Genomic DNA, 21,013 nt, shown 5'->3' with positions numbered 1-21,013 from the left:
CCCACCTTCAGGGCTCAGTTTAGCAAGTCGATCTTGTGTGCAATTTCAGTTGCCACCCAGAAGTCCCAGCTTGACCTAGCTCTGGGACCAGGTGGGTCAGGGCTTAGGGTTGTTGAGGCTGAGCTGCCAGGAAGCAAGAGGAGTTCCTCTTCTGGCAAGGAGGGGCCTGGTGGGGCCAAGCCTCTGCCATGCCTGATCCCTGCCAGTCTAAGCTTCCTTACACAGCTTATGGCATGAACAGAAGCTCCAGCAAAGCCCCTGCTGCTCCCAGGGCCCCTGGGTCTGAGTGCCCCTGGATCAGAGTGGTGCTGGTGAGCTCTGTTCTGGCTTGCGCTCACAAACTGGGAGAAGGGCAAATAAGAGACAAACGAGTCTATTAGTATTTATTATTTGTATTATAGCACCTCAGTGCCTAGTCACAGACAGAACTGCATCCTATGAGCACTGTGCAAACCCCAAACAAAAGTACTACTACGGTCCCTGCCCCGAGAGGCTTACAGCCTAAGTTTCCAGAGAGATGCAAGGAGATGGAGAGGTGAAAGGGAACGGTGACAGCACAATGACCACCGTGACTGTGTTGTTCTGATGACACCAAATGTCTAAGTTCCTAAATGCTTTGTTGCACTGAGGTCTTCTTCACCTGGTCAATGCTATGTATTTCTCATAGGGAAAAAAAAGCATCAGGAAAATCCCACAGAATTTGTATTATATTCAGTGAAAACATTTTTTCATTACAAGAAAACACATGTGAGGTTGTTTGTACAGATTATTGTTCAGTTTGTGTGTTTTAAGACATCTGAACGCATTTACAAAGTCTACACATGCAGTGTAAGAAAGTTCTACAAATTGTAACTGTTTTCTTTTTGACTCATTCATGTATTTCATTTGCACTCCTGCAAAAAAGAGGCATCTATTTATTCAACTTTTACATAAAAAAACTTAGAAGTGATTTCATTTCAACCACAACTGTTATGGGCACTGTTGTATCCCCTCTGCGCCTGGGATGTTAAAAATAACTTAAATAGAAACAGTCACCGTGGCATAATTAAAAGCAATGCTTAGCTCCAAGGACAGGGAACAAGTGGGTATTGAGGAAGAATATATAACTGATTTTACAGGTTTCTCTGATCAAAATCTGTGATTGCAACTTTGGAGGTGGTTCACAACTAACTTTTCTGCAAGCATATCTTATGTGCATATTACAAACTTCTCCATAAAGGGCCGGATCCTGCCATTCTTCTCCAAGTTTCACTAAAAGCGACTGCTCTGTGACACTGCACTCTGCTATTGTGTGTCATGGTTAATACTGCAAATAACTCAGTGGAGTTCAATATCCCTGGTCTTAAGTGTAATTATTCTATGGTATTAAGTTCGCAGGTTTCTTGTAGAGGCCTGCAGGACAGTATGATTTATGCCCATGAAAAAGGATGAAAGGGAAGAAGAATTATGTGGACAGTTTCTAAAATCATTACCCATTTTCCATCATCAGCTCTGTTCTCAGCTATTTGGTTAGCCCCCGCTGAAGACACGTAAATAATGTACTCTCTTCATCTGAATAAAACTTCCAATATTAACTTTCTTTTATGCATTCTCTAAACTGTCGTAAACATCCAAGATATCCATGTATATATATATGCACATAGACATACACGTGTATGCCTGCATGTATCTATATGCATACACATGTCTAGGTGTAGCTATATACACAAACAGACATACACATATATATACATACACATATCTATGGATAATATAGCTATGACATAGTTAGGAAACAATAATGTCATTTTTATTGCATCCTTAAGTATCATAGGACAAGGGTATTATAGGCACACATCTTAACTAATTATCCTTACTACAGTCCTAAAAGCTCATTTACCTGAGAGATCTGCATCTGTAAAAATAAACTTCAGTTTTTAGCTGCATGTTACAAAAGACTAAATATCAGCCCCACAGATATGAAATTACAAGTTACTTTGAAACTAGAGCTACAAGTAAAATACGCTATCCTGTAAAAAAGATACTGCTGAAAGAGATACATATTAAAAAGGAAACATGATTCTTACGGGTTTAAAAATCTCTCTATGCCTTTCCACATCGTAATAAATTTATAAAAAATATTTGACACAGAAAATCTCCCCAGAAAGCATTCTGCTGAGATCACGTACCCTTTAAGCCACTCATCTTGCAAAAGTTACATAGTTCAGGAGAGCAGACTCCAGGTTACATGTACTTAATTCCCATCAGTTTTCATCATCCCGCCTGTAGTGAATGGTTTGTATTTCCTGAGCTATGAACATCGCCATCTCTCTGGTGCCCGCAGCAATCACTCGGCAGGACATGAGATCCAGAGGTCCCCCTGAGGACAAGAGGGTTAATGAGAACTGTCTTAGGTGATATAAAAAGGCATCGTGTTCTGAAATATAAACCGTGCTGTAATTACAAGGACAACCTAATTCAGGAGCTCCTGCCTTGAAATCTCTTGCACAAAAGTGATTTCAGAAATTTCTAGATACAGCACCAAAGCATGCAACAGAAGTAGTGGATGTTTAGATTTCTTCAGTACCCAACGATAAACGTTGTATTTCCTTCATAAGTAACAGAAAAGGATAGGGCAAAAATCAGTTCCATCAGCACACCCTTCTTAATACACAGTATCTTTCCATGATATCCACATACTGGTCACCTGGAATCCATTACTTTATGTGTGTACCATATAAATGAACAAAATAACCCAGAGGCTGCCCTTTCCTTTACGCCCTCTAGTAGTCCCTAGCCGTATCTGTTCAGGCGCGTCCCTGAGAGTGCTTCCGTCTGTCTCAGAAGGCTGTCTGTTGGAACTGTCTGGAGTCTGAGCATGTCTACCAAACTCGAGGGCCAACTCTTTACCGTAAATCTGATGCTTTAAAGGAATTACACCAAATCACTGTCACTCAAAAATATAGTTTGACTCAGAAGACTTTTGATGTGATGAAACCCCAGGCTGGAATTACATCACTGTGGTATGAATAACTCAACAGAGTCTAATGGAAAGTGCAGATGTTCCTGCCAACTATTGCCAGAAGTGAGATTGAGCCACGGGAGGACTGTACTGAGGTGACTCCAGGTGCTTGAAACAGCCATGTGGTCCCCCAAAAGTCCATGAAACAGGAGTATTGCACTCACCTGAAGTGTCTATCACAGTGCCACCTGCCTCTCTAATGATGACAGTAGCTGCTGCCAAGTCCCAGCAGTGCAACCCAAACTGGTAATACGCGTCGGCAGCACCAGATGCCAAATGGCACAGAGCCAGGGTGGAGCTTCCAATCACACGGACCCTGAGCACAGTAAGGAGACAAAGAAACACAAAGCAGAAAATGCCTCTGATTGCAATCTGTGTGTCAAGACTGAAAAATACGAGACATACTTGATTTTTTTGCTTTTTTTTTTTTCATGACTTTGGGTCATAAACATGAGACACATACAGTAAGGTATCTTACCCGTGTGCCTGGGCCTTGAGCAACCTCTCAATGTTACCAAGGAACAATTTCAAAGTTGCGGGGTCGCGTTTTGGACCAATTTCTGTTAAAATTAAGGCCTTCGAGATATCTGCAATGGAGGTAGTTGCTTTCATTAATTCAGCATTTTCCTGTTAGCCTCTGGAAATTTGTTTGAATTCAATGCTAATGACTCTTTACAGAAAAACAATTTTCATGTCCCTCCCACCCCCCCATTTTTTTTTTCACCCCAATCTCTAAGGTTAGGATAAATGGCAGCTTCACAAAGAATTCAAGCAAGGCTATATTTCTGCTATCAAATGCTCTGATCTCAACACTTTTAAACGAACTGGAATATTAAAAACAAGAAAGCATTCTTACATGTCATCCGTTTCCATACATTGTTTTATTTCATATACCTGTCAGCTTTTAGCAAATTCAAAAACTTTGTCAGTCAACAAAAAACAATGCAGTTATCTTGTAATTATTAATGGCACTAAATTAATCGTATTTGAAAACAGAATGGTTACTGAATAGGAAACTTCAATGTAATTTGTTAATAAACTATAAGCACTTGGGGATACACTTAAGATGAATGAAACATTTCTACTTAAAACCACCAGTCATCCAGTAACAGCTCTCTTTTGTTAGGACATTTAAAAGACTGAAAAAGTATTGTGACTGAATAACCTTCCTATCAGCATAAACAAAACCAGTATTTTACTAAATAATACTAATAAATGAAAGCTGTGTTTGCATTGTGTTTGGCAAAGACCAGGTGAGGATGTTAGCTCCGTGTACAGCCAAGACTCACGGTGACTTGTAAAGTGTTGAAGTAGCCCTCCTGTGAGATCAGCATGTTGTTGGTATATAGCAAGCAGATGGCAGTTTAGGTGGAGATGGTTGATAAGTGTCAAGAGTTCCTACTTCTGCTGTGCCAGCTGAACTCAGAAGTTTAGCCGCAGATTACTTACTGACCAGGCTGTGCCCAAAGGACAGGTGTCACCTTTAACCCAGACCAGACATTCATTCACATAGGGCATCTGCACCTGGTTATTACAGCCAATTGTGTAAATTAAAGTTCGTAGCAGAAGTAGCAAGGAGATTTTCAAAAGCAAATTAGGATGGAGCGAGACATCACTTAACTAAACCAGCTACTAATTAATTTAGTATTGCAAAGGAACATGATGGATGCAAGCAATGTAGCAAGTGGTTGGTGAGTAGCAGATATGTGATTAGATTGAAAGTTAAAGGATATCACAAAGCTGAAGTGTAGGAACATAGATTTAGCAATCACTTTTTAAACTACTGCATTAAAATAGAGGAATGCTGATCCAGACACACTGCAGGGTGTTCTCCGTTTAGCCACAACTGAAAATTCAGGATAGTGAAAGCAACCTGCTGTATACATTTTTGTACAATGCATCGAACTTATAAATACAGAATATTTAATGCGTGCCTCATTACTAAAATGCACCGAGCATTCAAACTGCACCAGTCATAAATAGGTAGATAGGCTGCAACTAAGACAGATTTTCTTTTGAGTTATTAAATATATTTCTGATGAATAAATTGGTTTCTCCCATCTTCTTCAAGGCTACATCCAGGTAGAAATTAGAAAGACATCAAACAAAGTAGAGGGAGGTTGCAGCTTAGGAAAGAGGAGCTGTCTGATCACAAAACCCAATGAGGTTTCAGGTATTCAAGGTACAAGAGAAAATTTACTGACTGCTCCTCACTCTGGTATAACAGATTTAACAGTGACAGGGACACATTTATGAGGAAAAAAACAATTATCTTGATGATAGAAGGTTAAGAAAAGAAAATACACTTACAACATTAGTACGCGTAAGGCCAGATCTGTATCTAAGCACGAGAAGAAGTAAAACTCAAGGTCAAAGGGAAGATGGATCCTTCATTTACATTTATCCTGACTACCTGGACTCCCAAACCAGACCTCTACAAAATTCGCCACTGACAAAGATTATTGCCCATACTGTAGTTTCAAATGATTAAATGTGAACAATGAATGCATAGCGTAGATCAATATTACATGATGCTATTCAAGTAATCACATTTCCTGAAAACAAAAGACATGAAACAACATGACAGCCTACAACTCCATGTCATGCATTGGTGAAGGCTACTTGAATTCCAGCTGTAGGTACATATGCACTCTTTTCCAGCCTCGGTTTATTTCACTGAAGCCACAGTCCTTATTGGAAAACAACTGTGACTGCATACACTTAAAACATCAACAGAAGTGAAACTAAAGAAGGTCCATCTTCACTGATGAAACTGCCCACCACCAAATGATGTCTCTCAGAACAAAGGAAAATTCCAAAGCATTTGAAAGAGCAGAAGGCCTGCTTCCCTGGCTGTGTTCTACACTCCTACACAGACTGGAAGCTCAGAGAAAGGACAAAAATGGCACGTGCCAAAATTATTCCTTACTTAACTGGAGACCACAAATTTTTGTCTGCAAAAGTAAGTGAGGCCTTTCTGGGAGCAGCTCAGCCAGCCCATCCAAGAGTACCCAAAACTTTTCCTTAGCCTGTCCCAGAGCAGGCTCTTGTGGATTATGGGATATCCAAGCACAGACAAAAATGTATGCATAATAAAGGATTAAAGTCTAGTTGCCACTGACTTTACAATTTGCTCCATTCCTCCAAATAGGCAGATCCTGGCCCACAATTTCATAGAAATTTTGATGTAGGGTCTTCCTTGGGGCACTACAACACATCTGTACTTTAAAATTCTTGAACCTACTGTGTGGCTCATTAAAACCTCTTTTAGGAGTGAAATTTTAACCACCTCCCTTGTATGATGTCGTACATTTTTGGCACACATTGGCTTCTGTCTAATAACTGAATGTTAAAAGGAAACTTCTCTATAAATTTGTTTACCGTTGATTTACCAGTAATGCAATCCCATTAAAGTGTTAAGTGTTGCTAGCCATTTGTTTGTTAAGATACTCTTCACACAGAAAAGCAAGTTGTTAAAGAACCCCTATGAAGCATGCATCCTGTAGTTCACTGGTAACACGTATATCTACAGACATAATACACTTTATGACATACAAGTTTATCGGAATAAAAAGTGAACGACAGTCACCATAGTACAGTGAATTTGATTCACCATTCCCATTGCATCTTGCTCATAAACAGTGACGTCAGTGTACAGCTGGAATGAAACTGGTGAATCTGTTAATTCTTCCTCATTTTAAACAATGGTTACGAATCAAAATAACACAGGATTATTTAAATAGTTCACATTCAGCTGTCTATTTTAGAAAGAAAGTGAGGAAAATTGTGATTTTTGTGAAAAAATATCAAACACATTACAAAATTACCATGCAGAAGAAATACCTTCCATCAGGATAATGATGTTCATTATCCTAATGATGATTTGCAACAACTCTGAAACAAAATTAACATATTCCTTTTAGAGTTCTAACAAAATCTAGACCAACCTGTCTCTTTTGATACCTGAAGCCTTTTGTCATTACAAAATGCCCCTTGACCTCTTCTACCAGTGTATAATCGTTCTTCAGTGCAGTGGTAAATTACACCAAATTCAAGCTTTAAGATTTTGAAAAGGAAAGAAATGAATGCAACTCAAATTACTCATCATAAATATAAACAACTACTAATGGCAGAATGATCAGCAATATCTTAATTGGTACAGGTAATCAAAGATTATACTGATGCTAATAAACTGAAATAATTTTACTATTACTGTGATATTTGAGATATAGGTCATATAAAATTCAGTTTACAAAGAGAAGTCAATGCAATCTGTTCACGATCTTCTAAACTCTTACTTGCAGCTTATTTGCGTTCACATTACAACAAATTAAATGCTAAGCTGATTTCAAATTCAATAAAATGTTTCTACTGAAAATAAGCATACGTTCTCCACAGCCAGATTCTGAAAGCTTTGGTTTTTTTTTCACTGTTGAGCAGCTACGCCTAGAAGAAGTCCATTAACTTTTGCAGGACCCCAAAAATTTGCAACCCCAAATACACAGACATGATCAGTCAGGCATACAAACTCAGAAATCAGGGTACACAGTTTACTAACAATAGATACCTTTATTTGCATTTCACCTTTCATGGGCATTTAATTTGCCCACCTTTTCAATCAAAGTAGTGCCCTCCGGTCACTTTTTAAAATGTCTCTCTACAAAATTGTTTTCTTTAAACATAAAAGTGAGAGTCTCATGAAATCACGAGACTCAAGAGGGGTTTGAAGTAAAATATCAAATATTCTTTGTCAAATCTCTCAGTGCAGGCTTGAGAGTAATTAACACTGGATTCTTTCTGGGAATATCACTTCACCAATGAGAAAAGGGTCCCAATTTGAACCTTGATTTAAACCCAATATATTTATTTTAATAGATTTCATCAAAAGATCTTGAAAGATTTTACAGACTTAAATGGTCAGCTCCTATAATCACCCCTAGATAAGTACTACTGGCTACATTCTATTTAGAAGTGGACAGATACACAAGCACTAAGTGACTTGCCCAGGGCCACAGAAGTTGGTAACAAGATCAAGGGAACATCTCAGATGTTCTAGACCACAAATCTTTTCCTGCCGCCCTCCTCCGTTCAGAGTGAGCAATCTCTGGTCCCTCCTCAGGGACAATTCAAAGGGAATAATCTATAGTCTGTCCTTGCTCCTTACCCTGAGGTCCCATGTAAACCAAAGATTTTCTTTTTTTTTGAGGGACACTATTAATAGACTCCTTCCCTGAAGACATCTACAAGAATTTCCTCAGTGCTGTTACATTCAGGCCAGTTCCCCTGTGTGTACTTTGGCTCCTTTTCAGCTTACTCGTTTTTTGTTTTTCCCATTTGTTTACAGAGGGAGTTTTAACATCACTCTTTATTTTTGTTTCAGCTTTGTTTAGTTTATGTAACCCAAAATATGCAGCATCAAAATCACGATGGTGTTCTAGAAAACATAAATATCAGAGAACACTGTCTAGTAACAATACATAGTATTCAAAAGGATCTCTGGGAATGAATAAACTTCAGATAAGTATGGAAGTGTTTCTTCACAGTTGCCATGTTTGAAAAGTCTAACCAAAGAAGTACACAACATTATTCTGTTTGAATCCATAAGCGCTGCTAGCACATCTGAAAACTATGTTATTATTGCACAGGATTCTTGCTGACTTCAGTTACAACAATATATATATTTGAGATTGTGGACATAGGCTGGAAGAGGTACATTTCTTGGCAATCTGAAATAGCTATTTCTTCAGTTTATATCAAACTGCAAAATGGCAACATCTGGAGAAAAGCCACCAGCGTGAATGAGTACATGGTTGGACTAGATGATCTTAGTGGTCTTTCCAACCTTTTCCATGATTGATTCCATGATCTAGGAAACTTAAAAAGGACAACAAATGTGAAGACTAGGAACTTTTTTTTTCCTGACCTGTAATCAAACTCTCATGAGGGAATACAGTCGTTTTACTGCATTGTGAAAATCTCAAAGGCAGATAAAGTGATCTAGGCCCATAATTTTGCTCTCTTCATAGAAAGCAGTTCCAAATTGCCTTATAGTAGCAGTTAGTGTTCACAGATACTGCTAGCAGGAAAGAAGCAATCATAACAACAGAAGAACACTGGGAGATAGGGTTAAATTATAAATATATATAACTTATCAGGGTTTTTTCTTATGAAACCTTCCTTACTCCAGCACTTCCTTTTTAGTCACACAAATCCTGTAACATTTATAATGATTTATAAGAATTTTCCTGTAAATGCCAGTTTGCATAAGTGAAGTTTCGCAAGACTGGGATTTTAAGCTAGCAGAGTATGAGCAAATGCATTTTAAAAGCATGGGAAAGCCTGAGCAATGTTGGATTTATTTTTAAAGTTCCCACTTGGTTTTGAGGCTTTTAACCAAATCTCAGGTATCCATCCTAAATAACAAACTTCATACCTCTTTGTTAACAGCAAATCCAATGCTCACTGCCACTGTTGGAAATCTGTGAAAAACAAGAAATGAAATAATACTGATGAAAGTTCTCTCAACTTCATAATTACGTAGCTCACTTGAGCAACAAAATCCCACCTGGAGCTCTGTACCAAAAAAGCTCTGATATTATGTTATTTCTCCTTCGTCAGTCCAAGAGACAGGTCAGTTTAAAAATTGATGTAATGTTTGAAAATGCAAGAAGTAAATACTTAAAGATATTAGGATCTTTATACTAAATGTGTTGTATATTTTAATAATATTTTTGCTTTAGTTTAATTGAATTGTCCAGTGCTTCTATAGCAAGTCATTGGCGTTTAAAAACACATTTTGTTCCAGTGAACTGAGAAGGTGAGGTAGCAATTAAGTTGCAAAGAGATACCTTCTGTTGACATCAGCATTAGGAGAAACCTGTTCCCCTTCTCCCTCTTTTGCCAAAGTGATGGTCATGCCCTTAATTTGCTCCTTTTAAACAAGTATTATTGTTCTTTAAATAATGAAATAAATTTATTTATTCAAACATATTTCAGAAAGGGTGATGAAGATTCAGAAAATATTGCTAGAAAGAAAATAAACTTCTCTTAGTTGCATCAAACAGCAGCATTTGACCTTCCCTTCAATCCCCTTCCTTCCCCACCTGAACTCTATGCAATGACACCAGAAGTCAGAGAAATGCTTTTCCCCCCCCTTAAATTATAACCACAGTTACATTAAACTACTAACTATAAAACAGAATATAATTCAGTTTTTTAAGTAGAAGTATTACTAACAATCATAGGTTTACAACTCCTACCACTCAAACAAGGAGGAAAAACTTTCATATTTTTGCATAAATGATCCCTAGATTTCTTATTTTTACAGGGCAGTATTACAGGAGCCTTAAACCACCATCTACATTTAGCCTAGTTTTCATCTAAATACAGCCTAGTTTTCACATGCCATGACTGTACTTCCCAGGAAAAATGAAGCACTTGTATTTGAAAGGGAGAACACACCACTACAAAAAGGAATGCATAACAACCACATACAGAGTAAGGCCAAATGTCATCATAGTACAGCCTTGTTTCTTCGGTTCAGCTCAAGTCTCTACATGTTAATGTGTGGTATATATAAAGGAGCTGTGAGTCAAGAGCTTCTAGGTCATTAAGCAATCAGAAGAAATATTATCTTACCTTTAGACAACAGTACAGTGCTCTCTCCAGCACAAACACACACTCCCATAGATAAAGCATAAAACAACAGCGGGATGACTCCTACTTACGTGTCACAGGAACAAATTTACCACAGTAAAATGCCATCAAGAAGAAGGGAGGATTTGTGAGAAGCTGAATTTTGTCATTTTATGTGTTTCTCACTCCACTGTCTACTTACCTGTGTACGAAATTGCAGGTTCCATCAACAGGGTCAATAATCCAGGTAGGACTGTCAGTGAGGACGCATTTTGAACCAGCAGCAGTGGATTCTTCTGCAATAAACCTGCATTTAATGGGGAATAAGAGTCTCAGAAAACTTGCTCAAATATATGACTCAGTAAGTTTAACTCCATCTTCCTGTCTTTTGAAGAAGTATTTAGTTTATAAATACATACAAATGTTATATACACATGCTCATATATGTATAAAATTCATATATACATAATACAGACATGTTTCTTTTTTTTTTAATTGGAGAATGGGAAACTTTCAGATAAACTTCAAACGAAAGTTCTCGACTTCTTAGCATACTATTTCACGTGGTAAAAGAAGAACTCCATTCACATTCACCTTCTTAACACGCTATTAAAAAAGTAATGAAAATTAATGCAGAAATGGATCGGAACTGGCACTTCTGGAACTCTAAAGGAGGTTTCCCTGTAGAATGTAATTTTATGGTTTAGGTCTGTCTCTTGCAATAAGTAATATACACTGCAAAACGTAGCTGCTTCTCACTGCAGTTGAATTCAGTCAGCAGGAAGTAATGAACTCACAAGAATCCACAACCTCACTCCTATTAGAGTCTTTTTAAAGTAGTCAGAACCAGGAAATTAAGAAGTTTGCACAGTTGAACTTTCTTCTTCCCATGACCCAGAGAAAATACTTTTTTTTTTTTTTTAATTTTATTTATTATTATTATTTTTTTTTTTTGTATGCACAAGTCACACATTGAAATTTGAGCTCATCTTCTTTCCCCATTTCTTTCATATCTATGCTTTTTTTTTTAAATCTTTCTTCCCTGGGAAATGAACATCCAGTTCTGGAGTATTTCCTGCTGACCTTAAGTATCCTTGCTCTCCCATAAACTGCTCAGTGCCTTTTTTTCTAAGAGCTGTACAGGTTGCTACTCTCACAGATTTGAATATAGTTCTATATATACAGAATGTGTAGAATTGGACTGCTAGCACTGAATCTCACTTTTGGTTTCACACTTGCTACATCAAGTTGCAAGGATGAGCTTTAAACATCCTGTAGATGGGACATATGGAGAGTTCTTGAAATTTCCAAGTGCTATTTTGCCTTTTCCTCAGCAGAAAGGGACTACTTTGATGGCATTATGGACCCCCACCTGATATAAGAAGGGAAGCAGCAAGTGTTAGTTGCTATTTCAGTCTCCATTAAAGAGAACAGCTGAGGGACACTTTAATTGTTAGTGTGCAACTAGAAAGCCAGAAAAAACTTAAACAAGCGTTCTCAGTCAAACATGGCACGTTACAGATTCCTTGCTCTCTATATTCCATTGTTTTGTCTCATTGATGTTTTTTAACATCCACCCATTTTTAACCCCCACCATAAGCTCAGGCAGTACTCCTGGCTGCAGGTAAAACCCATCTTCCTGCAAATGGACAATGTGGCAGCTGGTCCTCTATCATGCACAAATCATGCCTCTGTTTCTACCTCTGACAGATCCTTCATTGTAGTCACTGCCTTGCCAGTCGAAAGTTAATGGTGTGGTGAGCAGGACTAAGGAAGTCATCCTGCCCCTGTACTCAGCTTTGGTGAGGCCTCACCTCGAGTACTGTGTCCAGTTTTGGGCACCTCAGCACAAGAAGGACATGGAGGTACTGGAGCAGGTCCAGAGAAGGGCAACGAGGCTTGTTAAGGGCTTGGAGAATCAGCCCTATGAGGAGAGGCTAAGGAAGCTGGGGCTGTTTAGTCTGAGGAAGAGGAGGCTGAGGGGAGACCTTATTGCTGTCTTCCAGTACCTGAAAGGTTCTTACAGTGAGAGTGGGGCAGGTCTCTTCTCACTAGTGACATGTGACAGGACGAGGGGAAATGGCCTCAAGCTGCGCCAGGGCAAGTTTAGGTTGGATATTAGGAAGAACTTCTTTACAGAAAGGGTGGTTAGGTACTGGAATAGGCTCCCCAAGGAGGTGGTTGAATCGCCATCCCTGGATGTGTTTAAGAGCCGTTTGGATGTGGTACTCAGGGATATGATTTAGCAGAGGTTTGTTGTTGTGGTACTGTTTTGTGGTTGTTTTTTTTAAGAGATAGGCTACTGGTTAGGCTGCGGTTGGACTTGATGATCTTCAAGGTCTTTTCCAACCTGAGTAATTCTATGATTCTATGATTCTATGAAAGGAAGGTGAAATGGGATACTCTTCAAAAACAAGAGTGTTTCTATAAGGTGCTTTATCCTTACGTACCTGAGCAACAAGTCTCCCTTCCCTTTCCTCTACAGTGGACTATGATGTTGCAGTCCTCAAGTACAAAGCTCTAACATGAAGCTAGGATACAGCAGTACCACTTCTAGGTACTCGTGTCCAAGGTCAATTTTCCAAAATGGCTGCTGGACAAATTAGGTGCACACTTAATGAAATTTTTTGCTAGCAGGTAAAATAAGCCATTTGCTGCTATGCAATAGCACTGTGATCGTTCCTAAAGGCTAACATCAGATGTATTGCTCTATAGATCTGTGTCCTGTAAGAACACACAAACAGAGTACTACATTTCAAATGTTAGGCATAGTTTAAGAAGTGGGAGGGGTAGCAATGTTATTACAGTAGTTAATTTAACTTGCCAGTCTTTCAGCTCTTTTGACCTCTGTTCAAATCTGGATTAAAGTTTTCTCCCACGGAAAATGAGTCTGGTAATTTTATCCTAGCCTTAGTGGACATCTGTTTGCGCCTCAAAGCCACTCTGAAATTCAGTGCTGGAACAGCAGGGAAGCTGTAGCACAGCCCAAAGGACAGAAGGGCCAATATCCATTGGAACACTGAAGGCTCAAACCAGGGCTGCCCCTCCCCTGTTCCCCTATGGGGTCTGAGGGCAAAATGCTGGCAGCCAGGGTTGGACGGCCGAGTTCTGACTGGAACGGCTCCAGGATTAAGGCCACAATTGACACCAAAGATGACAGCTTGTGTAACAATAACACGGGCAAATGACACAGTAACATTTTTCAGCCAGCAGTCCATGATATTCTGGCTCTGCCTATCTGTGCTATGAAGATCTACCAGAAAAAAACAAAACAGCATTTGGGAATATTTCTTTGGAGCATTTCAGAGCGCCAAAGAGAATGGGAGCAAAGAAGAAAACTTGGTTGAAGCATAAATGAGAATGATACATGTCCCTTGGCTAAGCAGAAACAAGAACAAAAAAATATAGGATAGAATCACATTTTTAACAGGTTTTCTTAACACTTCTCTACTCCTGAGTACATTTCTAACATCTCAGGATGTATCACTGCCACAGCACAAATGCTATAAAATCCAACAAGATCTCTTCTAGGTTTTTTAACTCCCAGGATATATTTCTTGAGTCAAGAATCAAGGTAACTTAAGGGAAGGATGATTCTATAAGGAGAATCAACAGAAACTTTCATTGATGCCTTCAACAGCTGGATTAGGGAAAGACTGAACAGTTTAAGTGATCTTTTGATGTTTTCACTGTACTTCAATTTAAACCTTGATTCCTTCTGTGGATTCCTCATCGCAAGTATCTAAATTTAGTCTTCTAAATCTAGTTTTAATCTACTGTTTAATCTAAATGCATTCACTGTCTGAACAAACTCCAAACAAAAACAACAACCCCTATCAGCAAAAATTAACTTCCTTGAAGAAACAGCAATTCCTTTATTTGCCCATAGCAAGCCCTTTATTTGCTTTTGAAGTCAGAAGAATGATGAACAGAGTTAGTATAAGTTAGATTTTTTTTCCGTTTCTTGGTCTGCGTTGACCTTATAACTTTTGTTTCCATTTTGAGTAACATGAGTGCTTCTGTTGATTCCAGTTTCATGCAAAATGTGTATGTTTTATGTTCTCTGCCAGGCTATTCAAGGAAAAAAGAAACAACAAACCATGCAGAAGAGAGAAGAGCACTGCCAGCAACAGTAGATGGAATATTACAGAAATAATAGGCTTGTAAAGCTTGGCACTCTCTGGAGAATTGCAGCCAAGAACCACACATTGTGATGTACAGTACTGTTTCAATATGTGATCACATACACCATGTATTCAGAAAGCCATATTTAGTATATAATGTTCTTTCTACTCATTCTTTTTCTTTTTCCTTCTTGTTATTTTCTTACAACAGCAAAGCTGACAAGAAGATTAGTAGCTGAATTCTCCAGGTTCTCATCTTTGTTGATTTCTGCACAGTACTAGAGTGCAAGGTTCTTTTCCATTAGAGATGTACACAGTTAGAAGGAATTCATGTAGTAATTAAGTGATACATAGGCTCTGCAGGCAGATGGATTTTAGGCCTGTGTACCAAAGTCAATTATGAAAATCAATGGCAGCGTCTGCATCAAGCCAAACCTGACCAAGTAATACAAAACGGCTTTCTCATCTGTGCATGTGCTATGAGGAGCTAATTTCAAACTGACTTTAGTCATTCCAGAGGGGTCGACAATCTGATTATTTTTAAAACTTTGGGCTGAAACCCCATCAAATAATTTATGCCTTGTTTACTTAAATGCATTCAGCGATGGTGATAAACAGCCCTGCTTTCACTGGTTTTATGATTCTACACAACAAACACAAGACAAATGTACTTAAATACCCTAATTGTCCTGATCTAGCAAATGCTTATGCATTATGGTAAAAGAAAGTGATGGAAATTTCTGCAGGAGGGGGTCTTTGCTATCATTAATTTCGGCTACATTGTAATACATTTTATTTAGCAGCATCTTTAGAAAATAAGAGATTAGAATTCCAAAAATCACAGAGATTCACATGAAAACTTCAAACACAATGTCCTCATTGGAGAAATACCAATATTAAATATAGCCCAAGTTAAGAAACAAGCATTTTAAGACAGGCAAGTCATGACAGAAACGTTAGGAAATATAGATTGCTTAGTAAAAACTGAAAGAAGCTGCTACGAGTTAGGAAAAATTAAGGTTTAGCAATCACAATCAATCTGACTTTCAAGGACAGAATCTTAAAATTCCTTTTAAGTGCTTGTCTGATATACAGCTTTTATAGGAAAAACGGTCATTCATTGTTTTCTTCTGTGGACACTTACCTGTGGGAGGGAAATTTCTCTTTCAGAACAGAAATAATCAAATTTTCCACAAAATGATCAGTCTCGGTGACAAGATCTGCTGCAGATGTCTTTGTGGACACTTGTTTTTCTTCCGTTAGAGCTTTCCTAATAATCTGAAAGAGAAGTTCATAGATCAGTCTTCATTGCCATTCATCCCGTGGACACTAATGTGATATAATTACTAACACAATTATAGCTAATCCTGAAAAACAATCACAGGTTTAATTCTACCAGAACCTATTCTAGCTCTTCTGAGTAAAAATCCTTTGGAGATAATGAGCAGCCTTTGGGAACACGGCATTTGCAGGAGCCTCTCTTGGCAGTTCAGAAAGAGATTAAGAATGGAATTCGTAAAAGGATGATGGCAGTCGCTGTGATGTAGGAAATTACAGGAAACACATCTAAGATTAGAAAGAACCTTGAGGCCCATAGATTTTCACAGAAAGACATTTTTCCTTAAATATACATATAGATTTACAAGGCCAATAACTCACTGCTCTCTAACCTTAAAAACCATACAGTAAAACAAACTCCGCCATTTTCTTTTTGCCATCAAAGACACAATATTTAATTTTTCTTGTGTGCAAGACTGTTTGAATGTCCAAGTGCTGAGCACCCATTAGTCCCAAAGAATTGCTGTGTACATAACAAAAACAAAGATTTAGGCTTCTCCTCAGATATGGCACCAATGATCTAACTCTGGAAAAATCTTAATCTCCTTTTAAAGGGTTTTACTGCTATAAGCTCAGAATTAAACCACATCAGTTACAAATGCACGTATGGGAACACAGTGAATAAAAACGTTTCCTCAATTTTCCCATTTTCTTTCTCACTTATTTCTTCCCCTTAACCTCTTCATTTAAAAAACAAACAGAGAGAGGGAAGGGGGGAAGGGTGATAATGCTCAGCTAGCAAAAGGAGCTGCCTTATTTTTTAACCAGTGACAACTATAAACTCTTTGAGATTAGGAAAACCAAAGCAAAGCAAAGATTAAGCACTATTTATTTCTACACAACTACATTAAATGAAAAACAGCACCAAGAAGACCAATATCCCACATCCCTTCTACAACACTGATTTCTTTAGTTACATTTCCATGGATCTTTTAAAAGTATTTTAAAGCTACCTAAAAAGAAGTGTATTAGGACCAAACCAAACAGTTCTGCTCGTATTACATACAGGAAAGGAAACCAGGAACTCCCTAATTTCACACTCAGCTCTTGGGTTTTGTAGTCTAAAATACCACATATGAAGGAGCTTCAGATGGTTCTGATACGTAATTGACTTTGCTGACTGCTGCTTTAGCATGGACTTGGCAAACAGACTAGCATTTCTGCTTCACGAGCTATAGAGCCTTAATTCTAACTATTTATCCAAACTGATGAAGATAGATTCAAACATTTTGCTTCAGACGCTTGCTGACGTCCATTATTGTACACCAAAATTTTATTTATTTTAATTCTCTCAATGCCACGCATGGTTTTCTCGGGGCTTTAACCACATCACTGCAGAAGCCCCGCTTTAAGAAAGCCCTCAGGCTGCTCTTCAGACCAAAGCAAAATCCAAAGCGCTGCAACTGTCTCAGCTGTGTTGTGTAACCTCCCTAAGAAACCTGCTATGCTCACGCTTTTTATTTTCATCACTCCTCTTTTATATTGCCTGTGAGTAAATGTGTTGCTGGACTCTGCCTTTCTTAGCACCTTTGAAATATTAAGGCTTTGGAGCACAAGCCTAATGGGGGAGCAGCTGAGAGAACAGGGAGACTGGAGTCTGGAGATAAGGAGGTTCAGGGGATACCTTATTACTCTCTATGACCTGAAAGGAGTGGTGAGACAGTGGCACAGGCTACCCGGGGAGGCTGGGGGGAGGAGGGAGGCACTGTATCTGGATGTGTTCAAGAACAGTGTGGATGTGGCACTGAGAGACGTGGTTAGTGGCCATGGGCTGATGGTTGGACTAAGTCATTTTAAAGGTCTTTTCCAATCTTATGATTCTATGATTAAATCATGCAACAGAGAATGGAAAGGACAGAAGGCCCAAATGCCTTTTCGAGCACACCTGCCAGGACAACCACCTACACAGGGTGCTCACGTTACAGATCTCATCTCACTGTTCTGCTTAGACTCACCACACACTTCTGGGAGCTCCAAGACAGAATGACTTGCTTGCAATAATGTCCTGAAATATTTGCTCACAGGTAAAACCAAATGTCTAGATGGAAAGTATAACTACCTGCATATAATTTAAGAAATAACCATCTGTTTGGCTAGAAAAAAAATCGATGCTCCTTAGAAAATAGCCTAAAAGCAAAAATAAGGAAGAAATTTCGGGGATATTTTGCAACCCCCCTCCTCTTTTTTTTTTTTTATTAAAGTGAGATTCTTCTGGGTCACTCATAAAATTATTTTCTAATTAAAAAAACAACCTCCCCAGAATACTGGTGGGCTTTAACACGTTAGCTTCTCATCTCATTTCCTCACCCTTCTTTTCACCTTTCTGCAAATGTACATTTGGTGAAATGTCTCCAGTTGTAATTGCAGAGAGCTGTGCAAATATTACCCAGTGCTCAAAATAGCACCCGGGGTTCAGAAACTGGTTGTATTTGCTTCTCTTTAGCAGCAAGTCATGGTAAGCTGACAGGTGTGCTTCTCACAAGTGTAGCTAAAAGAGTTTACTCACACAAAAAAGCAGGAGAGGAGGCTGAAAAAAAAATCCAGTTGTGTGCGGCATAAGAGTGGATTAGACATAATTTTAATGCAGGTCAATTACAGACATTACAAAACCTTGGCTACTGTCTTTGTGAAATATCCATTTATACTAAAGGAATGCCTGGTACATTTCATAAGACTAATGGAACTTAGTAACAGGATGGGAAACAAACAATAACTTCAGCCTGGGAATGGAAGTCCAACAACATCACTTCTAAAGCACATTCAGGCAAACATTTATTTATTGGCCTTTACAGCTTAGAAAGAAGTTTTCCAGAGCCTTGAAGGAAGATTTTACTTCCACTCATGAACAATACAAACCCAGCAGTCACATAAGCAAAAAAGAAGAGACCAGGAAACTATCTTGCTGGTTGACTTTTTCTCTAAACCCCAAATCCTGACTTGCATGATTTTCTTTGAGTTGGCCTCTACATCAAGACTCTCAAAGACACTTTCTAACTAGAAACCTTCTTAACTTGCATTGGATTCGAGAAAATGAGGGCCTCAAAAGAAAGGCTGATATGGGAAAATTCCATGCAGAGATGGATGGAGACCACACTGAGTTCTGGGGAAACAGTATAAATGGATCTCTAGTGAAGGCAGAGGTGTGAGGGACAGGAAGAGAAACAAAAGAAAGAGAACATGCTCATTGGAATTGACTGGTGATCAAAATAAGACTCAACTGTATTCACTTTCAAAAAAAAATATGAATAGTAAATCTAACCCCATAAAATCTAAGTTACATCCCACTTTCTATCCTTATCTCTAATTTCTTTTGGGAGTAGCAGGAACTGGAATGACACTTTAATAATATACTGTGCTGCCAGTTGCAAGGTAGCAGTATTGAAGTGCAAATGAAAATGATGCAAACATCAACCACTGTGATCTCCCAGGTCAGGAAGGCAGTCCTGGCTATTCCCAGAATTTGGTATTTTGAGAAATAAGGTGCAGAGACTTGAGCAAGCCATGAGAAGCTCTCTTGTGAAATGGCTGGCAGAACCAGCATGCTGGGGAACTCCCTTCAGATCCTGTGAGAGCACAGCCTGTCATTCCAATTTGGATCATCCATTTACTCCTTGTATTACTAAAACAAGTCTCCTCTCTCCTGGCATTCTGTTCATCCTAGTGTGCGCGCATGTGTGTTCTGTGAGCGGGAAAACGTGTTTAATGACACATGCTAAGGAAGCATTACAGGTCCTGGCCTCAAGATGAAAACGGAGCTCCTTAAATAACAGTGTGTAGGTACAAAACACAGCAGAATGGAAGCAGAAGAGAAATGCACATCGCTGAGCTTCATGTTCTACCCAGTTTTTCCTCTGAGCAGCTCGCTGACCCCACTTCTGGGCCCTGTTAGAGCTGGGGAAATTCTGCTGCAGCACACACCTCTGATAAAGCCAGGGAAGAGTGGCACAGGGCCTCTCCAGAGATGAGTGACTGCCTGCTGTAATGAAAAACAGCAAAGCCTCTGCTGGACTGCCATGTTCAGTGAGTTTCAGTCCCTCTGAGGGCACCGGTACAACAGGAAGATGCAATCTCTCTGGCATAGCTATTTTCTTCTGCATGCAAACTACTCAAACCCAAATGGTGGTAGAGTAATGCACGGCAGTCAGCATAAGCACGCCACGGCACACAGCCTCAGCTGAGCATACATTCAGCCTTAGCATCACACCATGCTCCAAAACACCACAGCCGCAGAATAAGTGCCTGGCGTACGACTGCAAAAGTTACTAAAGCGGCTTTTTTTTTTTAATTATTATTATTTTTTCAATACGTACAAGTGCTGGGAGCCACACACGCTGCCCGCTCCGCAGGGCCGCCCCGACTGCTCGCAGCCCGAGGTGACCGCGCACGGCCCCCGGGTCCCCCCCGCACCGCCACGGGGCCGAGAGCGCTCAGACAGCGCCCGCCGAGCGCCCACACAGCCCTCCCTCACCCCGCACCCCCACCTCCGGCTCTTCCTTTTTTAACGCTTAACCCAAAAGCGCACCTCCGCAGCCGCCCGGGAAGGATGCTACGGCAGTGGAGCAGCCTGGCCCGCCCCGCCGCCCGTTCCCGGCCCTTTTCGGCCCCGTCCCACAGCGACGAAGCCCCGCGGGTGGGTAGCTCTCCCCTCGCCGCGGGGGGCGGCGGGGGGCGGCCCTCACCTGCCCTGCGCGGAGCGCCAGCTGCACCGCCACCTCCGCGCACTCCTTCCAGGGGTCTCCGCCGCCAGCCGCCCCCTCCTCTTCCTCCTCCCCGCGGGGCTTCATGGTGGCGGCGGCTCCGCTGCCCGGGGAGGGCCGGGGTCGGAGGCCGGCTGCCCGCCGAGGAGCGGCGCGGAGGAGGAGGGCGGGAGGGAGGCCGGGCCGAGGCTGCCGCTGTCACTCGGAGCCCCGGCACC

General features: G+C 40.0%; 1 protein-coding gene across 1 annotated transcript; it reads right to left on the bottom strand.

The window, feature by feature from the left end:
- Nucleotides 1-359: 359 nt before the first annotated feature.
- IMPA2 (inositol monophosphatase 2) lies at nucleotides 360-21,013 on the bottom strand. Its single transcript, XM_072328060.1, has 8 exons — nucleotides 20,778-21,013; nucleotides 15,905-16,038; nucleotides 10,839-10,943; nucleotides 9,435-9,480; nucleotides 6,949-7,057; nucleotides 3,480-3,588; nucleotides 3,166-3,317; nucleotides 360-2,359 (listed from the first exon to the last, which is right to left on the bottom strand). Exons 1-8 carry the CDS (start codon nucleotides 20,880-20,882, stop codon nucleotides 2,244-2,246), a joined length of 876 nt encoding a protein of 291 aa, XP_072184161.1. The 5' UTR covers nucleotides 20,883-21,013; the 3' UTR covers nucleotides 360-2,243.

This window comes from Excalfactoria chinensis, chromosome 2, assembly GCF_039878825.1.
Source record: "Excalfactoria chinensis isolate bCotChi1 chromosome 2, bCotChi1.hap2, whole genome shotgun sequence".
Taxonomy (NCBI): domain Eukaryota; kingdom Metazoa; phylum Chordata; class Aves; order Galliformes; family Phasianidae; genus Excalfactoria; species Excalfactoria chinensis.
The sequence above is the reverse complement of the archived record's forward strand: the minus strand, read 5'-3'. Positions and strand labels throughout refer to the sequence as shown.